Below are 19,207 nucleotides of genomic sequence, written 5' to 3' on the forward strand. Positions count from 1 at the left end.
CTCATTCCGTGCATTTTTACATTCTGTTTTTCCTTATAGCCCTTGTGTGTATCATATTATAAATATTTTAAAGTAATGCCCTAGTCAAAGAAAATTCTGCATTCCAGCTGAGGTTAAATCAATAGAGTGTGCCGGCTTTGGCTGTGGCTGTGTTGGGCAGAACAGGTAGAGCCTTGTTAAGTGTGGAGCCTCTGTAGTGCTGGACTCACTTCATTATGGTAGAGTCAAAACATGTGAAGTCCACTTATCTGAACATTTCAATATTTTACTCTAAAAACTGCCCCAAGCCTCCACACATTAGAATTGCCTGGTAAATGAAGCATTGCAGGAGTGCATTTTAAAACATGTCAAGGTTTTTTCCTCCCTTTTGGTTATTCTGTTTAAATGGTATGTGCTTCTTCAGCTGCCCTTCCTCCTACTCTACGTAGTACAACCAGAAGACATGTGTCTCAAAACTTTAACTCTTTAGCATTGAAACTTTTGACTATCCTGTGCATAAGCCTTGTACTTAAAACCACGTATCTGGACAGTAATTGTGTTTTTGATTGTTGAAACAGCATAAAACATTAAACTAAATGCAAAAATGCAAAAGTGTTTCTTGTTTTGAAAAAAGGTTTTTTGAACTAGTATGAAGAGTAAAGTTTGATTCCAGATTTAAATGAATGAATCAATCAATGAAATTCCATCAGCAGTACCCCTGATTAAATTTGATGATGGTTCACTGAGCCAAACCAGGTATTGGATGATGACTACAAATAATACTGCGCTGCCACAAATACATGTTTGGAAATGGTTAAAAAAGAACATACATATACAGAGAATCACCACTTATTGTTGTCGTAATCTTTGTATCTGTGTTTTTCTGAACAAATATACTAGACAGTTATGTCCTGATGCTGAAATCCAATATTTTTCATGTATATATCTGCTGATGCTGATACTGATGCTTAGGACTGAATAATTCATTGTTTTTATATTGAAACTGCAATTTGAAAGAGTGCAATTTTCAAATTGTGAGAGCTGCAGTTTTAAATATATGCTACATTATTGAACATTGTCGTAAGTTTTAAGTGGTGAAATTTAGCCTAATAATGCAGAGGTTGTGAACTAGCAGTCTGGCAGAAAAATGGACATGCTGCTCTTCCTGGCATAAAAAGAGGCCTGGGCAATATTGGTCAGAAAAATTGCAATTTTTCCCAAATCATTTAGCCCTGCTGTTTCTGTACACAAATATTTATAAATGTTGAAATTGAGAAATCTATGTGGATTAGAATTACAGAGAAATATAATATAATGATATTTTTTCTGTTTCATTCAAACTGCAAATGCGATAAGATGAATAAAAGGCAAATATTTTAGCACAGCAGCTCAGCGTCAGCTAAACGTTCCATTCTTCCAAACTACGATAAATACGTCATCACATATCGGTTTAAATTATCGGCCAAATCTAAATGCGAGACTGATGCCGTATTTTTTTTTCTATTTTTTTTATCTATTGATACCGATATCATACATCCCTCAAATAAACACTCACTTCCCAAATAAATAGCTTTTTAAATAATATTTTCTCAGGTGCCGAAGACTTTTTGTATATAAATATGCAACTTTTAATCAGTTCTGTTCATTCCTCCTTACAGCGTTAGCAAATGGCAAATAATGAGCAGCAAAGAAAACTTTCTGAATGAAAAGTGTTTTCTGAATGAAGAAGCTTTTGAGTAAATTGTGTTCTGGCACTTTTACAGTAGAGCTCTGATGGGACCGTGCTCTCTCTGCGATCCATTTCGCAGATGTCTGTAGCGTGTGCCATGCCGCATGGCACGGGGAGCAATTAGTTAATGGAAGAATTTGCCTAAGTTGATTTGAGTACTGTACGCTTCCTCGAAAATGCATTTACATCAAGCAAAGGCAACATCCTGTTACAAGATCTACTCTCTGTACATTCTCAATATTCCTCACTTATTTACAGGCCTGACTCCATTAAACAGTGATGTATCAGAGGGATCGGGGAGGCTGGCTATGATTTAAGGATGGTTTGTGGCCACTCTGATGGTTTGTTGACTGGGTTTCTATGTTACAGAAGTCGAGTTTCTTCGTGTTATGGGACTATTTATTGTTTCCCAGTTTTAATGTTGTGTTTGGCAGAGTCGGACTGCACGGTTAAGTGTTTGATTATTTTCTCAGAAGCTCTCTCCAAGTTCGTAAGAGACATCAATGCCTGCCTTTGTCATCTCGAGGAACACATTGGATATACTCTGCGGTGCATGATTTCCGAGGAAGAAATGTTTATCATTTGTCATGTTATGAATGAAGTGCATGTGCCCTTTTCACTGTGCGTTCATTATTAGCTCGTTATTGACATTATACAGCCACATTTGAAGTTAGTGAGGTCAGGTGTATCAGTGTGCTTAGAGATTTGACTTCAGGTTTTGAAATAAGAGCCATGTCACTCAATATTACTGCAGCATATATGGTATTACTACAATGTTAATAGTATTACATTTCATAATAGTGATTACAATTAAGGTTATGCTTACTGTCAGAAACAGTCACAGTTATTCTTTACTGTCAGGAACTCAGTCACCACAAACACATCTCCTGATTTTCACAAGCATTGTGCAGTTATTTTATCCTAGGCTTACTGTTATAATTTCAGCGTTCTTTATTTCTCAGATCTAAACTGTCAATCGTTTTGCTGTAAGCTCCGGCATGCTTGTTTCTAATAGCGTGATCCATCTTTCTGCATCTTTCTGACTTTTCCAACTTTGAAGTCATCTGGCTGTATCAGGCTGTGTCCATATCAAATTACTTTCCAATCCTTTGAAGTGTTCGGTCATTTTTCTTCAAGCCTTTCTATTTACCATGTGGTTTGCTAACCTTCTAATTAGGGTTTTAGGAGAGTGTACACTCACAGACTTTCATTCTATATTGCGCAGTTATCCTCAGATTTGATTAAAGTTGTCCAAATGTTGTAGATAATTATAGGTTTTGAGACACAAGATGATCTGTTCCCTTCATTAGCACAATCCAAATGTGATTCACGTATTGATGCTGAATCGCTACACGTGGTGTATATATTTCAGATGTTCAATATTCACTTTAGAAAAATGCCTCCATTGATGTTCAGACAAAGATAAATGGAATCTGATTAGAGGGGAATTCCACTGATTTTTCAAAATGCGTAATTAAATCATTAAAATGTAAGCAAACTCATTCAGAATGGTTTCATATGAAACCGTTCTAGAGAAATTTATAGAATTCAAATTGTTCACAGTGGTGAAGATAGGAACCAGACATCCGTTTTAAGTATTTAATCTCCCTCATAGAAAGGTATTACATAAAATGGTTATGTTTCTGCTGCCAGAGACATTGTTTTATTAAATATAAATATTATTAACAGTGAGGTACAAGGTAAGGCAAAATGTTACCCAAAGAATACAGATTTTCATATTTACCACTATTTTACCATTATAAACATTTCATATAAAAACACAGAAGACACATATAGGGTTACTGGTCATTTTGGATAGTAAATGAAATGGCTATATTTGTGTTGTAGACATGATGACCCCTGGTTCCTATCACCACCACTGTAAAGAAAATCAGAGTTTCTCTACGATGCAGCATTTCACACCAACCACTGTGAATCACTTACATCTAATTATCCTGAAATGTTGAAAAATTGGTGGAATTCCCCTTTTCAGCCTTTGTTGAAGTGTGGTAGGTACACAGCATCAGACGTGTATGATTGAGGTTTAGCAAAAACGTCAGTGAGCAGATGTAACGCGCTTATAGATAATAGTGTGTTAAAGGACACTAATTAGCCACTGGTCATTGCTTTAAACCCATAGTCAGACTAAAGTCACTCTGAGCCTGCGAGCTCAGAAAGGCTTGCGTAAATGTAAATGCAAATGTAAGTAGGCGGAGCAAGTTTGGGGATAAAAATTCCCAAAATGGAAATATGTCTTGTGGCTGTAAAAGTTACGTTTCGTTAACCTTTAACTCTGCCTTTAATTAGCCATGCTTCTCTTGGGCGTCTAGACCTCTCTCTCTCTCTCTCTCTCTCTCTCTCTCTTTCTCTTTCTCTCTGTGGGCTAGTTGGGTCACCTTTTCTCCATTAATATTGTTTTTCCAGTGCAGAAGAGAGCTGTGATAACCAATTAGCAGAATTAACCCACACTATTCAGCCTGTGAGACCACCACGCTTCCCCAAAATGAGAAGCACATGGACCTGGGAGCTGTGCAGCACGCTTGTAATTGATTAGTGATGGCTGCAAAAATGTGCTCAGAGTCAAACATCTGTCCTCTTTGTGTGATAGCTCAGAGTCGCCTCTGGGACATCCAGAAGATGAGTGCAGTTAAACTCCATCAGATCAGGCCGTAATGGACCGTGTCTCATTTACTGGTTAGTTTATTCATTACTGGAGAAAATCCTATTAAGATTTGTGTTGAAATCGATCCCAAGTATCGTCACTGATTCACGAAAGTTTCTCTAAATACTCTAAATCGTTCCTGAATGGTTCTTGATATGGACATACAGTTCTGGGAAAAACCTTTAATTGGTATAGAACTTTTATATGTCACTGTTGCTGGAACAAAACCTCATGTCCCCAAAATGGTAACTTTACAGGAGAAGGAAAAAACACACCTTACTTTTAATATAAGTCAATGGAACCAGACTTTTTTCGAAGTAATTTTGGGCTGTTTCTTCTGGTTCATTCAACATGAAATTTAGACACAATGTAAAGGACAACAGGCATTTTTAAATTATGTCAAAAACTGAAAAGCGACAAAAATTAATATACAAGGTTTTGTCCCGACAGCAGCGATATGGGGTTTCTTAATTAAACTTTTAAAAGACAAATTTGCACATCTCCTTTACATAAAGGTTTTTTTAAAGAACCATCCTTTGAAAGGTTTTATTTATCTTAAAAATCATCTCAGCGCTGACAGAGCCTTTCACTCGTCCTGATTTCTAAACCACTGTTAGCATGTGGTCAAAGAATTCTGGTAGAATGAGGTTTCACGGCTCTGGTGCTCGTGGCCCTCGTGCTTTAGTGACACCGTCTTTAATGCCTCGATGTACACAGACAGTGATGACAAAACCATGTAGCCCATTCTGGCTACTGGCCCAGTCCCAGTAGCCAGACTGAATGTTTCTGCTGGAGCGCGCGGAACTTTCAGAATCATGAAAAGGCTTCTGATGAAAATACTGTAAGTACAATATGTCTTGGTTTTGTTTTTATTAATAATTTAACATTGGCTATTTTTGTTTTCTCAGTTATTTTTGTATGTTGATGTCCTGGATGTGGACGCTGCTGAATGCTTAATTTAGTCTTGTTTTATATTTTGCATGTGTTGGTATAGTTTGAAAATTTGTGGTATTCAAATATGCTTTGCATGTATTTTGTTTCTTGTTTGTGTTTTCCCCCATCTCATGTCTCACGACTGCCTCATGATAACCTCATGCCTGTCCTCTGTCTTGGTCTATGGTCCGGCCTAGACATCTTAAAAGAGCAGAAGTTTTATAGGACATTTCTGCGCCCCTTCAGATAAAAAAAAAAGCTCCATTCAAGCCGAATTTTTATTTCCGACCTCTGCTTCCTGTTCGTGTTTGAAGAAGTCGAAATCAAAACTAAGCTGCTGAGGAGGGAAAAAAGAGGTTTAGGACAGCTTTACTTTTGTATATAGGACCGTTTCATTCCCATGGACGTGGATACTATGTGAGCGCTCGCCTGCCCTCAGCTCTCTCCGCTTTGCCTGTAAACTAGTTTAACCACACCAGGTTCTACACATAACCCACAGCTACTTCCATGGTCAATTTTAGACTTGAATTTTTCCACATCTTGTTTTAATGTTGGCCTGTAAATTGAAACGGAGAGACTGTTTATACATCCAAAACTTTTTTTTTTCCTGCCTTTCCCTTCCATAAATATAGTTTTAAGTTATACAAACATGTCAGCTTCTTAGCATGTTTGCAAAAGTAAACAGTGCAACTATTGACATTTGTGAAGTGGCTTTCTGCTTTGTGCTCTGTGTCTGATATGATCAGAAGTGCGTATATGTACGTGTGAGTGGTCGTTGACCCAGAGCTGCTGGTGCCTTCCGCAGAGGTGGCTTCCGAATGACCCGCGCCTGAACCACCACAGCGAACGCACATGAATTAAAAATAATTTTGCACAGCACTTACCCCAGAAGAAGTTCTGCTGACATGGAGTGACCGAGCTGAAAAGACTGTTAGATGCCATAGCCACACTTGGTTATCCTCAGAGGATATTTCTCCTTTTGATGAAGGGTCGTGGTGACCCTTGATGTCCTAAACTGAGAACACAAAACCATATCAGGGCAAATACACGCAAACCGCCCCCCCCCTCTTAAATATAATTAATGAACTGTGTGCACACAAATTTGGGTATTGCCACAATGTCAGAAACAGGCTGAGTAAAGAGTACAGGCACAGATATTGGATGGAGCAGAATCGAGGCGTATATGAGTGTGGTTAGAGTCTACTTACTGACTCGCTGGGTCTCTGGGACTGGGGTTGACCCGTGCCGATTAACCATTTACACCCCAGTGGCTCCCTCCTGTCGTCCTGGGGAAAACTCCGCGCACCGCACTTGTGGTTCTGTGGTTGTTTGTGAGGGGAATGAAACATTCTCACAATCCAAAAACGTGTAAGCTTTAAAACACACTTTTTTTTCCCCTCCTCGTGGGCTGTTACTGGAGAGGCTGGGTCATGTGTTTAGTGACATCAGAGCACAAAAGTGGAGTGGGACAGCCTATCGTCCTCCTTTTCTCTCACTTTTTTTCCCCTCTTTCTTTCTTTTTTTTTGGTTTCCTCCTCACATCCACAGGGATGGAGCTGCGGCTGTGTGAGGCAGGGGCCGGAGCGCTCGACTTTTCAGCACAGCTCCATCTCGCTGGCACGCGGAGAGCTTTTTTTTCCTCCTCTCTCGCTCCGCTTAAAATGCCTCTCGTGCACTTTGTTAGCGTCTGAGCACAAAAATCCTGGAGCTGTGATGATTAACAGTAATTTACGTCTGCTTACATCTGCCTTCCTGTTTCTAATGGGGCTCCTGATAAGTGCAGCTCATTCTCTACTCCGGATTGCTGTCATGTCCTTCATCCTCTTCGATATTTACTGTTTCCTTCTGTTCTGCCTGCCCCACTATGGCCTTTCATCTCTGTGTATGACATAATAGGTGGTGCAACGCTCTCTCTTATTGTGTATGTACGAGTTCTGTGTGCTGTATAATTGGACGAGCTAGCAGTGACAGCCTGGGGACTCCTGTGTTGAGCTTTGAATCATGTCTGTCTCTGAACGTCCTGCAGCAGAGACACGCTCTCCTGCCCACTTCTCAATAGTGGGGAATTAGCAGCAGTGATTCATCAGTCTCGCAAACCTCACGGGCCTGACGCTTTGGCAACAGGTCAGAGCAATCATTTTGTTAGCTGGGAAAAGCTGGTAAAAGTAAAAAAAAACCTGAAATAAAAGTTCCATGCTTTTTTATTTCGGGGTCACTTTAGGTGAGTTTATTTAGTTACCCAGCTGCTTCTGCAGTTCACTTTATCATATGGAAATGAATAGGTTTTCAGCTGTCATCTCGAATTATATTTGAGATTGTTTTGTTTTTATTGTCAGACAGATCAAATATGCTGTATATTGTAATTATTGTCTCATGTTTTTTGTATAGGAACATTTTCTTAACATGCATCAGTAGAAAATGATTAAGCAAAATTTGATTGGGTACGTTTGCTTTTTCGAGCCCTCACAGCATTTTTAGCAAGTAAGGATTTCTTACTATAAAGTGAATATAAAAATAATGGAAATCTCAGTGCGGATGGCAGTAGAGGATGTGGCTAAGCTGTAATGGGAAACATTTCACCCACAACAGACTGCGCTCTAAACTGCCTCCTAACACTCCTAAGTGATGTGATGATATTCTTCCAATAGGACATTAAGAATCTGTTTCTGTTGTGCTTTATATTGGTAGCTTTGAGCCTTTACTGTCAAACAAATTGAACAATTCAAAAAGTAATTTTTGTGGCTGAAATTATATATATATATATATATATATATATATATATTTTTTTTTTTTTATAGCCAGTTATTATTGTCATTTTTAGTATTTGTTTTTGTTGCGATCTTCAGGGTGGAACAGTTGTTGATTTTCCGCGTGTTTTGTTGATATTGCCGAGCTGCTTTTCTTTTTAATGTGTGCCTGTGCTGCAGCTGGGAGTGCCTGTGCTGTGTTAGGTTAGCCGTGGTGGTCCTCGTGCAAGCATCGCTTTTTCGTGGCCGGTGTGAAAAGAGAAACCGGAATGTGTGTGCCCTTTTTCAGGCCTGGCTTTAGCTTGGCCCGCTTTAGTGTGGACCACACAGGCATAAACAGGGCTTTAGATGGTAGAACATTATTCCTGGCTTCTGGAAAAGTCCACACTAATGCCTCCTGGAGACATTATTCCCCCACTAGATGATTTCACACATTAAAAAAATGACCCCTATTGTTGGTTTTATTGCTGCAGCACTGTTGAAACACTGTTATTTATATATCTATTGAATGTTGGAACTTTGGGTTTGGTAACCCACAAAAAGACTTAAGAATACTGGTTTGCATTTATTACACTTGGTTAGTTTGTATAGGTTCCTATAAGAATTATATGTGCAGCATACATGCTAGTTTTCTTTAATAAAACCAGAATAGTAGTGAAACTTGAATGAGAATCAGCAGTGTAGAGGATATAACATCATTTTTAGCCTGTTTGGGCTGCTACCTGATCTGATTTCCATGACCTTAAAAAACAAAGGTGCACTCAATATATGAATCTGAAGGCTGTTTGGACTTTTTAAAGAATGTATATTTAATACACTTTAACTTTTTCCCTTGTTTTTCCTTTGTTTTTCCCTGTTTGTTCCTCTTTATTTATTGCACCTTTCAATGTTGTTGAAGTTGCATCTTTTCATAGTACAGAAACTGTTTTAATGCTAAATGGAATCTTTTCAAGTCAAACAAAAATAGTTCTGAAAATGCAAAACTGCATGCAGTAGCAGACAGGGTTCATTGAACAAACTTGTGATGACATTGTTTGCTTAGAAAACATGTTTTTTTTAGGTAGGTGGCTTAAAGTGTAGAATTGGTGTGAGTCTGCTTGTTCATTTCTGGTGTAATCAGAGATTTTATCCAATACAAACACACCACTGCCCACACTGCAGCTTAAAAATACAGTGAGGTTTACAAATTTATGCCATGTGTCTCATAGTACTTTGAGGCATTATTTGAATCAGAGTTATTTTCTTGTTTTGCAGTTCTTCATTTCCCAAAAACAGCAGAATCCCAGTTGTTTCATGATGGTGACGATTCATTCGCATATTTCCACACCCACTTCTATCTCACGGTGCTCAATACTGTCAATTCTGTGCTGGTGAAGGTGAAGACAACTGAAAACATAGTTGTGAATTGGGTTAGGGCATGCTACACATCACGGAGCCATCAGCTCTAACAGGAGCCAGGCCTGCTCAGGCTCAGGCTTCATTCTGCCTCCGAGTGCTTGATCATGCTTGGCAGGTTTTGTCAACCCCAGTGGCTTTCTCTTGTGGCATGGGCACATCTCGAGAATGGCAATTAAAGGAGAAGAGCCTGTCATTTTTGACAATTATCACAAGTCTGGTTGCCTAGCAAACAGGCTCAGTGACGCTCGGACGCTGGGTTATGACTCACCTCTGTCACATCAGTGCATTTTTCAAAATGATGTCAATGTGTAAGAGCTTACACTGTCATTTTACAGCGTACAGGTAAAGAAACAAATGACGATTATGGAGTGTTGTGCTATATCCTATTGGCTCTGGGGCACGTCTATGCAGATTTTTTGACAGTCTAGTGTTTAGAGTTAAAACCTTTTTATTATGTGTCCAGTAATAACTCCGCTATACAATAATTCCTTAAAATGAACGAAATGAGCAAAAAAGTGTATACTAGCCACATTTTTTTGGCTACATATCTATTTAATTTTTTTACATTTTTTAATTTATGACGTTTGCATGGGTTTATGAACCAAATACAGTTATTATTCATTTTTATGACTGGCAGACTGTTCTTTGTTGTTGTACCTTTAAGACTCAAATATGTAAATGAGCTCTGTTCTGATTGGCTGCTCTGTAATGTGCCCCATTCAAACAGCAGACCAGACCTAAAATGCTGTAGGCTGAATAGGTGGATTTATGTAAATGTGCTGGTTTTCGTGACATCACAAAAACAATGAATTCAAAACTGGCTGTTTGTATATATGGACTTCATGGACTGAGGAGTGCAGAGTATGTTTGAAACTTTAACAATGTTTACGTAACATCAAACTCCTCTATAAAAGAAAATTCAGATTTTCATTATAGCAGCTCTTTAAAGGCAGAATGTGCGTGTTTTAGTGATTTTATGACCACTGGAAAAGTCAGTCTGCTTAGAATTATTATTGGAGATACACTCAATTCATGTTAGCTGTGTTGTTCAGAGTTTAACTAGAAACTATAAATAATTTTAAAAAAATGTTTTCTTCGTTAGTCAGTAAAAATATTCACAGAGTGAATATACAGATACTATAGCACTAACACACAATACACGCATCTAGCGCTTCCCTTACCTGAACTGTAGTGTCCAACCACACACAGGTCACCTCAGCTATTAGGAGCTAATGATACATATATCAAATCGCAAACTAAAGGATGACTGAAATAAGAAAAAGTACTCTTTGATTTACCTTCTTGAAAAGTTGTAACAAATTGACCAATCATTCCTCATCAGTCCTGTGATGGAGATGCAGGAATATGGTAGTTCATGACATTTGGATTGGACAACATTTATCATAGAACTTTGACAGGAAGGTTTGCCAGTCAGGGCCACACCAGATTTAGCTCACTAGGAAATTATTATTGTTTAATTAGCAGTAGGAAACAGTATTTTTTTTTCTTTCAAATCAAATCAAATTCTCTGTTTTTTATTACTGAATCTGTCTTATGTGTTTCAGACAGCTGTTGCATTGGTTTTTATTTTGTTTGTACAACATAGAGTACTTTCTAAAGCCCATGGGCTTGCTCTTTATTTGTGTTCTAGAAATGAGACCATTGATTTTTGTATTTAACATCTCTTGATGCTGTTTATGTGAGTATTTATACACATAAAGCTCGTAGACAAAACAGCCTCCAGCTGTAGCTCAGGCCTTTGTTCTTACTATTGTTCTTTTCTCCGCAAATCTCTGTGTGTGTGATATTTCAAATTTGCTTTAAATGTAAATTTTATGACATACAGACAAATTTGACATGAACTGTGCATCACTACATGGTGCCAAGATAGCTGCTGTTTTTGTTTCTTGCTTTTTAAATGCCACATGACAGAAAGGAATGGTTATTCAGCCACGTTTACTCCAGTAAAGTTTTCTAGTAAATAATTTCAGAATTCATTGGTAATCAAAGTGTATCCATTTGAGTTAAATTTACAGCATGTGATAATTGATGTCTTATTCTACATTTTCTCTCAAATTAGGTCTGATGAATTTCTCATCACTGATTAATGATGTATTTCTCTGAATTGATGGTACTGCATTTGATGTTCTGTACAGAGCTTAGCTGTTGAAGCCAATAACACGAGCTGATGCTGATAACTTGCTGTTTTAGATTTCCCATAATTCGGAATTCAAACTTCTCAGTCTCCCGGTTACAAGACAAAAGCTTAAACTGTGTCAGTCGCTCCGGTTTCACAGCATTGCAGGCTGAACTGAAGAACACAAAACACCATCATGATTAAAATAACAAAAGCATGGTAAATGTATCTGAACCTTTAATATGAGAATACCACACAAGAAATGAACTTTTATGGTGAAAAATAATGAAAAATAATAAATAATTTACAGAAACCAAAATCACAATTGGTACCTCCAACGCTACAATATATGTATTATTTCAGTTAGTATTTATTTAAGTTTCTGTGTTTTTTTCCAGTTTAAGAGATGTGACAATTGTGAACTAAGTCATATCTGTCAATAAAGCTCTGCTTAACTAAAATTAAAGTCTCCAATATAATTGATATCTGTATCTGCATTTACGCTGATAAGGATTTGCACAGGGAACATCCTCAAAGTACCGTTGCTGTTTAAAGATGTATTGTTATTAAAAATAATCCTAATTTTTCCTCGATTTCCATTACTTTACAAAATGGTTTGAAAAATCATTTTGCTGTTTAGATGTACAATTCTATGAATACTTTGTGTTGCTGAAAGTGTGCTGTTGCTCCTTTGCTCCCATGTTGCTTTGTCTAACGCTGTTTTTAGTAATTACCATAGAAACAAACACATGGTTGGTTCAAATAAAACAGAGTTTTTGATGTGTGATTACTTGCTTCTCCCAGTCTGCTCTGTGCTGACGTGTGGGAATGGATTTAAAGAGGATGAAAGGAAATGATCAGAACCCAGAAAATAATTTAGTCATTGACTTTTGGGAAATCTTGAGCGTTGAGATTTACAAAGGTTTATCTGATACGTTTACTGTACGCTGTATGTAACATCTAACGCTGTTTTGGTGTCATATGCAATTATGGCAGTAACGACGTACAACACAAATCTTTTTATACTTTTAGAATTCAAGGTATTACATAAATAAAATGTGATTTTGTTTCTCTGTAATGTAATTGAGAAAGTGGTGATGCATTTGTGTATATACATGAGTATTGTGTTCTCTTTTGAGGCCTTAATGAAAGGCCTTATGGGGACTTTGTATCTGAAGCAGATTTTGTATTCATAGTAACTTTCATCTGACGTCAAGTAAGTTCTCTGCAGATTTGTGCATGTGCTGTAAATGGTATATAGCACTTTGTTGCAGGCATAGTTGAAGGAGAGTGGCTGTCTTTTACTCTAAATGACCACATAGCTAGAAGGGATACCCCTGGCCACATGTGGGGCCAGTAGGAGCTGGAACAGTAGTTGAGTCTCAACACCATCTGTATTTCACTAACGTGTTATTTTCTGTTGAGTATTCCTACAAACATAGACGCTGTCGCTTACAGTGATTTGAAACATTCTGATATTCTGATACTTTTTGATATTTATCATTGACATTACCGTGTGTTTGGTCATATGAACGTTCTGGATATTGCTTAGTGGTCAGCATGTGTGCTTCACAGTATGAGCTCAATGTGGGTCTGCTCTATTTGCCATGTCTTTATACCAGTGGCTTTAGCTAATATGGTACAGAGGCCTGTGCTAACATGTGGTAGCATTCAGAGGGACCACACTTCAGTGTAATTCAGGTTCCCTTCCTCCTAACTGCAGGATCTGGGAGCACTTCGAGGTTTTGGCAGGTTTCGCACAGTTTTCAGAAGCTACATTTCTGGCAGCTCCTCTCAACGTATGATGTCAAAACCGTTCGCTAAATGAAAGTGGATAGTGGCCTTGTAAATACTGGGCAACCGTAACAGCCAGGTACAGTAGCTGATGGGAGGGTTACCTAAAAGGCCTTAAATGCCTGCTGTGTAGTTGTAGTATTGAACTTGATGGAGCGTTTTCTTTGTGTACATTTCTTTCACCTAGGTGGCATCTTTTATAGCCCAGAATTCCACTATAGTTCCAGAATTAAACTTTATGGAAATTACTTGGGCAAAATACATTTAAGAAAAAAAGAGCTGTGGTAATAAATACTTAGTAATTAGAGAGCTGCAGTAGAGTTAAGAATGAAGAAGAGGTTTTAACTATTCATTCTAACTATATTTCTCTCAATACTTGCAGAAAAGTTCACAATTTACCTTGAGAGTCATTTTTGCATATTCTGAGTGGTTAGCAGTATTCAAATAAGAGGTGCAACTGGCCACCTTTCATGGCATAGTTTAATTTGGATTGTATTCAAACTAGTATTCAAAATGTATGTAACATGAAGCTAATGTAAAGTTCACTGCAGACAGGCGTTAAATGTGACTAGAGCTATACCATGACAGCTTAGAGACAATAGAATGAGCATTATAGATAATCTCTGTGTTAACTAATACTGTTTTCTGCCCGCGATTTGCAGGTGAACAATAACAGCCTTGATGCTTAGGTACTGAAATATGTGCATTAAGTATCTAGTTTAGGCTTTTTGTAGCTTGGAGAACAATAATGGACAAAATAAACAGAACAGTATTACTCACCTCTGCTCTGAGAGTGGTTGTACTGACTGTGTCCAAATGAAGTGCATGTTTAGTTCAAGTAAAGTGATGAGGACAGACATTTGCAAGCTGCACTGTGCTTTTTATCACTTTGAACATTTAAATGTTGATCATTCAAAGTGCTGACTATCTGATAGGATGTATTTTAAACATCAGTGTTATGTCTGTCCACTCCTCTTGTTTTAATACAGTCAGTGAGCGTTCTCTGATGTTCTACGAAAACATTTAGTGTTTTGTCTCTGTCATTTCTAAAATGATTCTTTTTAGATGGTCTTTGCTTTTGAAAGATTTTTGATCTGTGATTGTTTTTTTTTTTCCTTTAAAAATGTGCATTTCCAGGTTGGTCACTCAGAATATGGCCTGAGTGGGAGGAATTCTGATGTATAACAATCGAAATAAGTAGCTTTGTTGTCCATCTTGATGTGTCGGTGTTTAGAAACTCGTGATCTTCTAGCAAAAGTTTTTTCAGAAAAACTTCCCCCTAAAATCTTTTGCCCCAGAGGTGGTTTAAACATCTGAAACATCTGAGTGCTTTTGAGTGCTGATGCCACAATAAGGGGATACAAAGTGTGGAGTTTGCATTATACCCAAGGTAGCACTGGCACAAGTATTGTGAAAGATGTTTACACGTATGAGATTTTGTTTTCTTGATATAAGTCTTTAATATGGAAAATTGATCGTCTTTAATATATTAAGCTATTGCAGATGTTGTTTTGGATTACATTTTGAAGAGATGTCAGTGTAGCTAGATGACAGACAGTGTTATACGTAAATACTTTTAATACTTTTATTACTAGTTTTCTTTAAGGCCGTGCAACAAGAAGCCATATCCACACAGTAATCCATTTTATGTTGTTTGTGGTGATGCACCAGTCTGGTATAATGGATTGGTATCTGTTAGCACTGATACTTTTCAGTTTTTCACCTGGGACAATATAATTAAAAATTTTGCACAGTCCTGAAAACATTGTTGGTGTGTTATGGTACAGTAGCCTTTACTGTATATTCATGTTTATGCACTTTGCTACAGCAAAATACGAGTGCCTTAACAGAACACTGGTCTCAGATCAGCACACTGTATCGACCAATAATCTGAGTTTAGTTATCAGAATCGGTATCAGAAATGAAAAAGTTGGATCAGTGCATTCCTAATAGTTTGTACTTGTGTGGCAGCAATTCATGAGGAAGACCACATGTGTGCTGAAGATGGCAAGACGTCAATATTCTGTCAAACTGACAACGTTCTGAGCTGTAATGGAACGGTTGCCTCCGAGCACATATTTATTTTAACTATATTAGAATAATAATTGCTGTCAAAATAAGTGCCTTGGTCATGTGCTTTGAGTTTCTGAACACAGAAGCTCAGTTAAGAGCTGGAGCCCAAGCCAGGCATGATGACTACTAGTTAGGATTTCAAAGGGGCAGTAATGTATACGGGGCCTAATGAATTGAGTCTGGTAATATTTATCTGTAGGTCAGAGGCAGGGACTGAATGAGGGATGTGGTCGGAAGGATCCAGCTCATATGTGAACTGAGACGGGTTTAATCTCTGAAACAATATCTCTTTATTAGTGGCTTTGGAGACGTTTAACAAAATTACAAAAATGTAGAAATATTACTAGCCAACGCGATTCCTCTACATATTTTACCTCCATGTTCCTTTAAATAGAGATTGAGGAGTGACCAGCAGAACTGTGCTTTGAGTTGAGTTTGCTGTGTTTATGTATGGATGATAATACAGTAAGACATTTAAAAGCTACAACACATGCACATGAATAATGTTGCTGTTTTTTCTATTTTTTTAGCATTTGAGCACTGCAGCCAGTTTTAACAATGTGTAAAAATGTAAAATTTCATGATAGATGAATTTTCATGATAAATGTGTTTTTTTTCCCTGAATAAATATTTAATAGTGTGTTAAAAAGCGATACTCGATACTTGATTTCAGGATTCGCAAGTAACAACTATCACTAAGATTTTTTATGAAGTAAACATTGTATTGACATAAGGGCCTAGACATTTGATGGATGTTCTATTTATAACAGCATCAATGAAGCATCAATGATGGAACTTTAAAGGCAGAGGCCTAGATAAGAACACAATATGTCAGTTCCATGAAAGAAGTAAAAGTAAATAGATAGTTACATAATAATAAATATGTTGTGTTATTTGGGTGGACAGTTTAAGGAGAACTGCGTGGATGCAGATCTAAATGTTTAATTCTTTATGTCCCTGTGTAGCCCTTTAAAATAAAGCGTTTCTCATATTTTATACTCCTCAGCACCTGGACTTTTACACACCAATTCCTAAAGTGTGAATCTAAAGATAAATATATAATCTTTACACATTTTACGTACACATTTTATACATAGAATTTTTTCCATATGCAGGTTTTTCTGTATGTCAATAGAAGATTGGTGCTGATAAAAGAGCATTAACACTAAGTCTGTTGTCATTAATGTGGTGCTTTGAGTGAGACTTTACTTGTGAAGTCGTTGGAGCTGTTATGGGTACAATGTACAAGATGATGTGGTTAAGATCAGGCGCAGCAAGATGGTAATGACAGTCTGGCTGAGCTGCTGAATGATCTCACCACACGCTCTCCAGTGTGCCCTTTAGCACTCTTGTTCTGTGACAGATCTTTGCTTTGCCAACTCCAGCAGTAATTTTGGCTAATAAGTAAGTACATTTATATTCATGTTTGTTTTCTGTTCATATTTTCCAGTCTTTGTTTCCTCATTCTTGTTATCGATTCATATTAATAAGTGTAAACATTTATATCGATAGGACATGAAGTACAGCTCAAAAGAAAAGGACATCTGCGGTCACCTTCTTGCTTTTTGAGACACCTTACTGTAAGTGTTTTGTGACCTTTACTGTACAGCAGTGTTCTTGGAGGACCATGTTTCTACTGCCATCACCCAGTGCACACATGTTTCTGTGCACAAATGATGACAAGCTGCTCCTCAGAGTATTGCTGCCATGGCCTCTGCTGATGAAAAGAAGCAATATAATCATAAGCCCCTAAAGACATTGGCTAATTGCAGTAATAAGGCTGAGGCTGGGGCTGGGGGGATGGAGATGCCTCCTCCGTGCTGAAAGAAGGCACGCTTCTCTGGCCAGCTCTGTGGGCTTGTGGTTTTCTGTCATCTTCCCAAGTAAATCTCCCCTCAACCCCCCTAACGGTCACTGAGCTGTCAGATTATCCCCAAAGCACGCTTCTGCCATCAGCCATTTCTTACTTCTCCTGCCCTTGCGGTTTCTGCCTCTGGAGCGCTGGGCGATTATAAAGGTCAATATTAAATGGAAATCTCTCAGATGTGCAGGTTTTGCTTTTAAAACCTTTGGTCCCTGGCAAATTATCAGTCACAACCACCGCACCTTTTCTCACTTCACTAGACCCTGCAGGAACTGCAGTTTAAACATGGTCTGCCTTCATTTTGCAATGCCTGTGCGCTAGAGGCTTGTGTAACTCCTAGTAATAAATACACAACCTCACAATTAAATTAAGCAAAGGCAATATTTATAATGATGGTTTACCTAACTAAATTAAGTTACAGCTTAAACGAGTCAAGGTATTCAGCTTTTGAAAACTGTTTCAGTGAACTTGACAGCTGAGTAACCATGAGTTTTACTGCAAGGAGCCGTTTAGTTATGAGGTAGGAGCCTCAGTGGGGAAAATGGAAATACTCAATGGGGAGAAATTAATGCTTTTAATATCCTCTTATGCATGTTTAGTTAGAGTTTTGATCCCACTGTAGTGAGCTCCTAAAAAGAGGGCTGTGCAACGTAGCGTATTTGTTGTTATTGTGATATTACAACATTATGACACATTACTTTATGATGTGCTTTTCTGAGCAGATCTGGATATCGTCACCAATTAAAGAACACTGACTAACTGCATGTTTCAGTGTATAATAAATCCTTTAATTGGATGTGGTGCAGTACAGTATGTGAACTGAACACTGAATACAGATCATTATATCATAGTTTTTCATCATATGTGGTACAACTGATTCTTTTTCCAATTCCGGTTAGTTCTAGTTCCAATTAATCAAACCAAAATATTGTGATATTAATGTCAGAGATTATTTGAAAAGTTCAATTCCAAAATGTGGTTCAATTCTAACTGTTTACATGTTTTTAAAAGAATAACAGCTGATATATAATGGAAAACACAGTTTTAGTTCTCAAATAAAGGCGTATTAACCATAATGTAGCTTTGATATTTGTTGTATATGCATAGCTCACTCCCAACAATATATATTATGAGGGAAAAAAATTTGAAAATGGTCTGTAACGCATTTTGGACTGAAAGCTTTTATTTATCAAAGAACTATGTACATTGCCAGGGATTGTTTAAAAAAAGGAACGAGGAGGTATAGAAACGTAATTTATATATTAGATAACATATGAGATTAAATTATATAAAAGAGCAAAATACATGCAAAATACATAGGAAGTAAAAGACATATTACTCTTGTAAGTAAGAGAGAGTGAAGGGGTATTCATTTCCGACACTAATCATTTCTAAAGAATTATTTTAGACCAGTTTCATGTAAACACACGCTCAAGACATATTGAAACGTCTGTTTTTACTGAATGTCTGTTTTTGCCATATTGCCCAGCAATAAATTATACACTTAAATAATGCATTTTAAAATCACAGTTCTAAATGTTAGAACTTGTGCATGTTTTGTAGTGCAAAACTGAACAGTTCTGCATATTAGAAATCAAAGAAAAGATGAGATTTGGAGCAAAAGAGCAAAATTTACAAAATTCTGTATGTTGCTACTAAGAGAATTTTTCAAATTTTTCATTCACTTTTAAGCTCCCATATTTTGTAAATCTATCATATTAATTGGAATGATCTTTATTTGATTATCCCTGCAGAGCAAGAATGGTCACTTAGGTTCCAAACTTTTGCCCCCGACATCCTCTGAAAATTGCTGAAGTGCAGATTCACTATTTACCTTTGCCATATTCTGAGTACATTTTACTATTTGAGGTTTTTAGAAAGGGGGAAACAA

At 37.4% G+C, this 19,207-nt stretch overlaps 2 protein-coding genes across 5 annotated transcripts in view; one reads left to right on the plus strand and one right to left on the minus strand.

The window, feature by feature from the left end:
* The window catches only part of runx2a (RUNX family transcription factor 2a), a 54,762-nt gene extending 48,419 nt beyond the window's left edge, over positions 1 to 6,343 (minus strand). The window contains 1 exon segment of the mRNA XM_036593342.1: positions 6,188 to 6,343. Within this exon segment, the coding sequence (XP_036449235.1) occupies positions 6,188 to 6,245 (58 nt within the window). The 5' untranslated portion in view covers positions 6,246 to 6,343.
* Positions 1 to 19,207, plus strand: part of supt3h (SPT3 homolog, SAGA and STAGA complex component) — a 110,503-nt gene that overhangs the window by 16,963 nt on the left and 74,333 nt on the right. The window contains exon 1 of one of the 4 annotated variants that reach the window (XM_036593346.1): positions 5,047 to 5,211. The exons of the other annotated variants lie outside the window; for them this stretch is intronic. Coding sequence (XP_036449239.1) covers positions 5,186 to 5,211 — 26 coding nt within the window. The 5' untranslated portion in view covers positions 5,047 to 5,185. Of the gene's footprint in view, positions 1 to 5,046; positions 5,212 to 19,207 lie in introns of those variants that run through there. 4 annotated transcript variants of the gene reach the window in all.

Source organism: Colossoma macropomum, unplaced genomic scaffold (assembly GCF_904425465.1).
Source record: "Colossoma macropomum unplaced genomic scaffold, Colossoma_macropomum, whole genome shotgun sequence".
In the NCBI taxonomy this organism is placed as follows: Eukaryota; Metazoa; Chordata; class Actinopteri; order Characiformes; family Serrasalmidae; genus Colossoma; species Colossoma macropomum.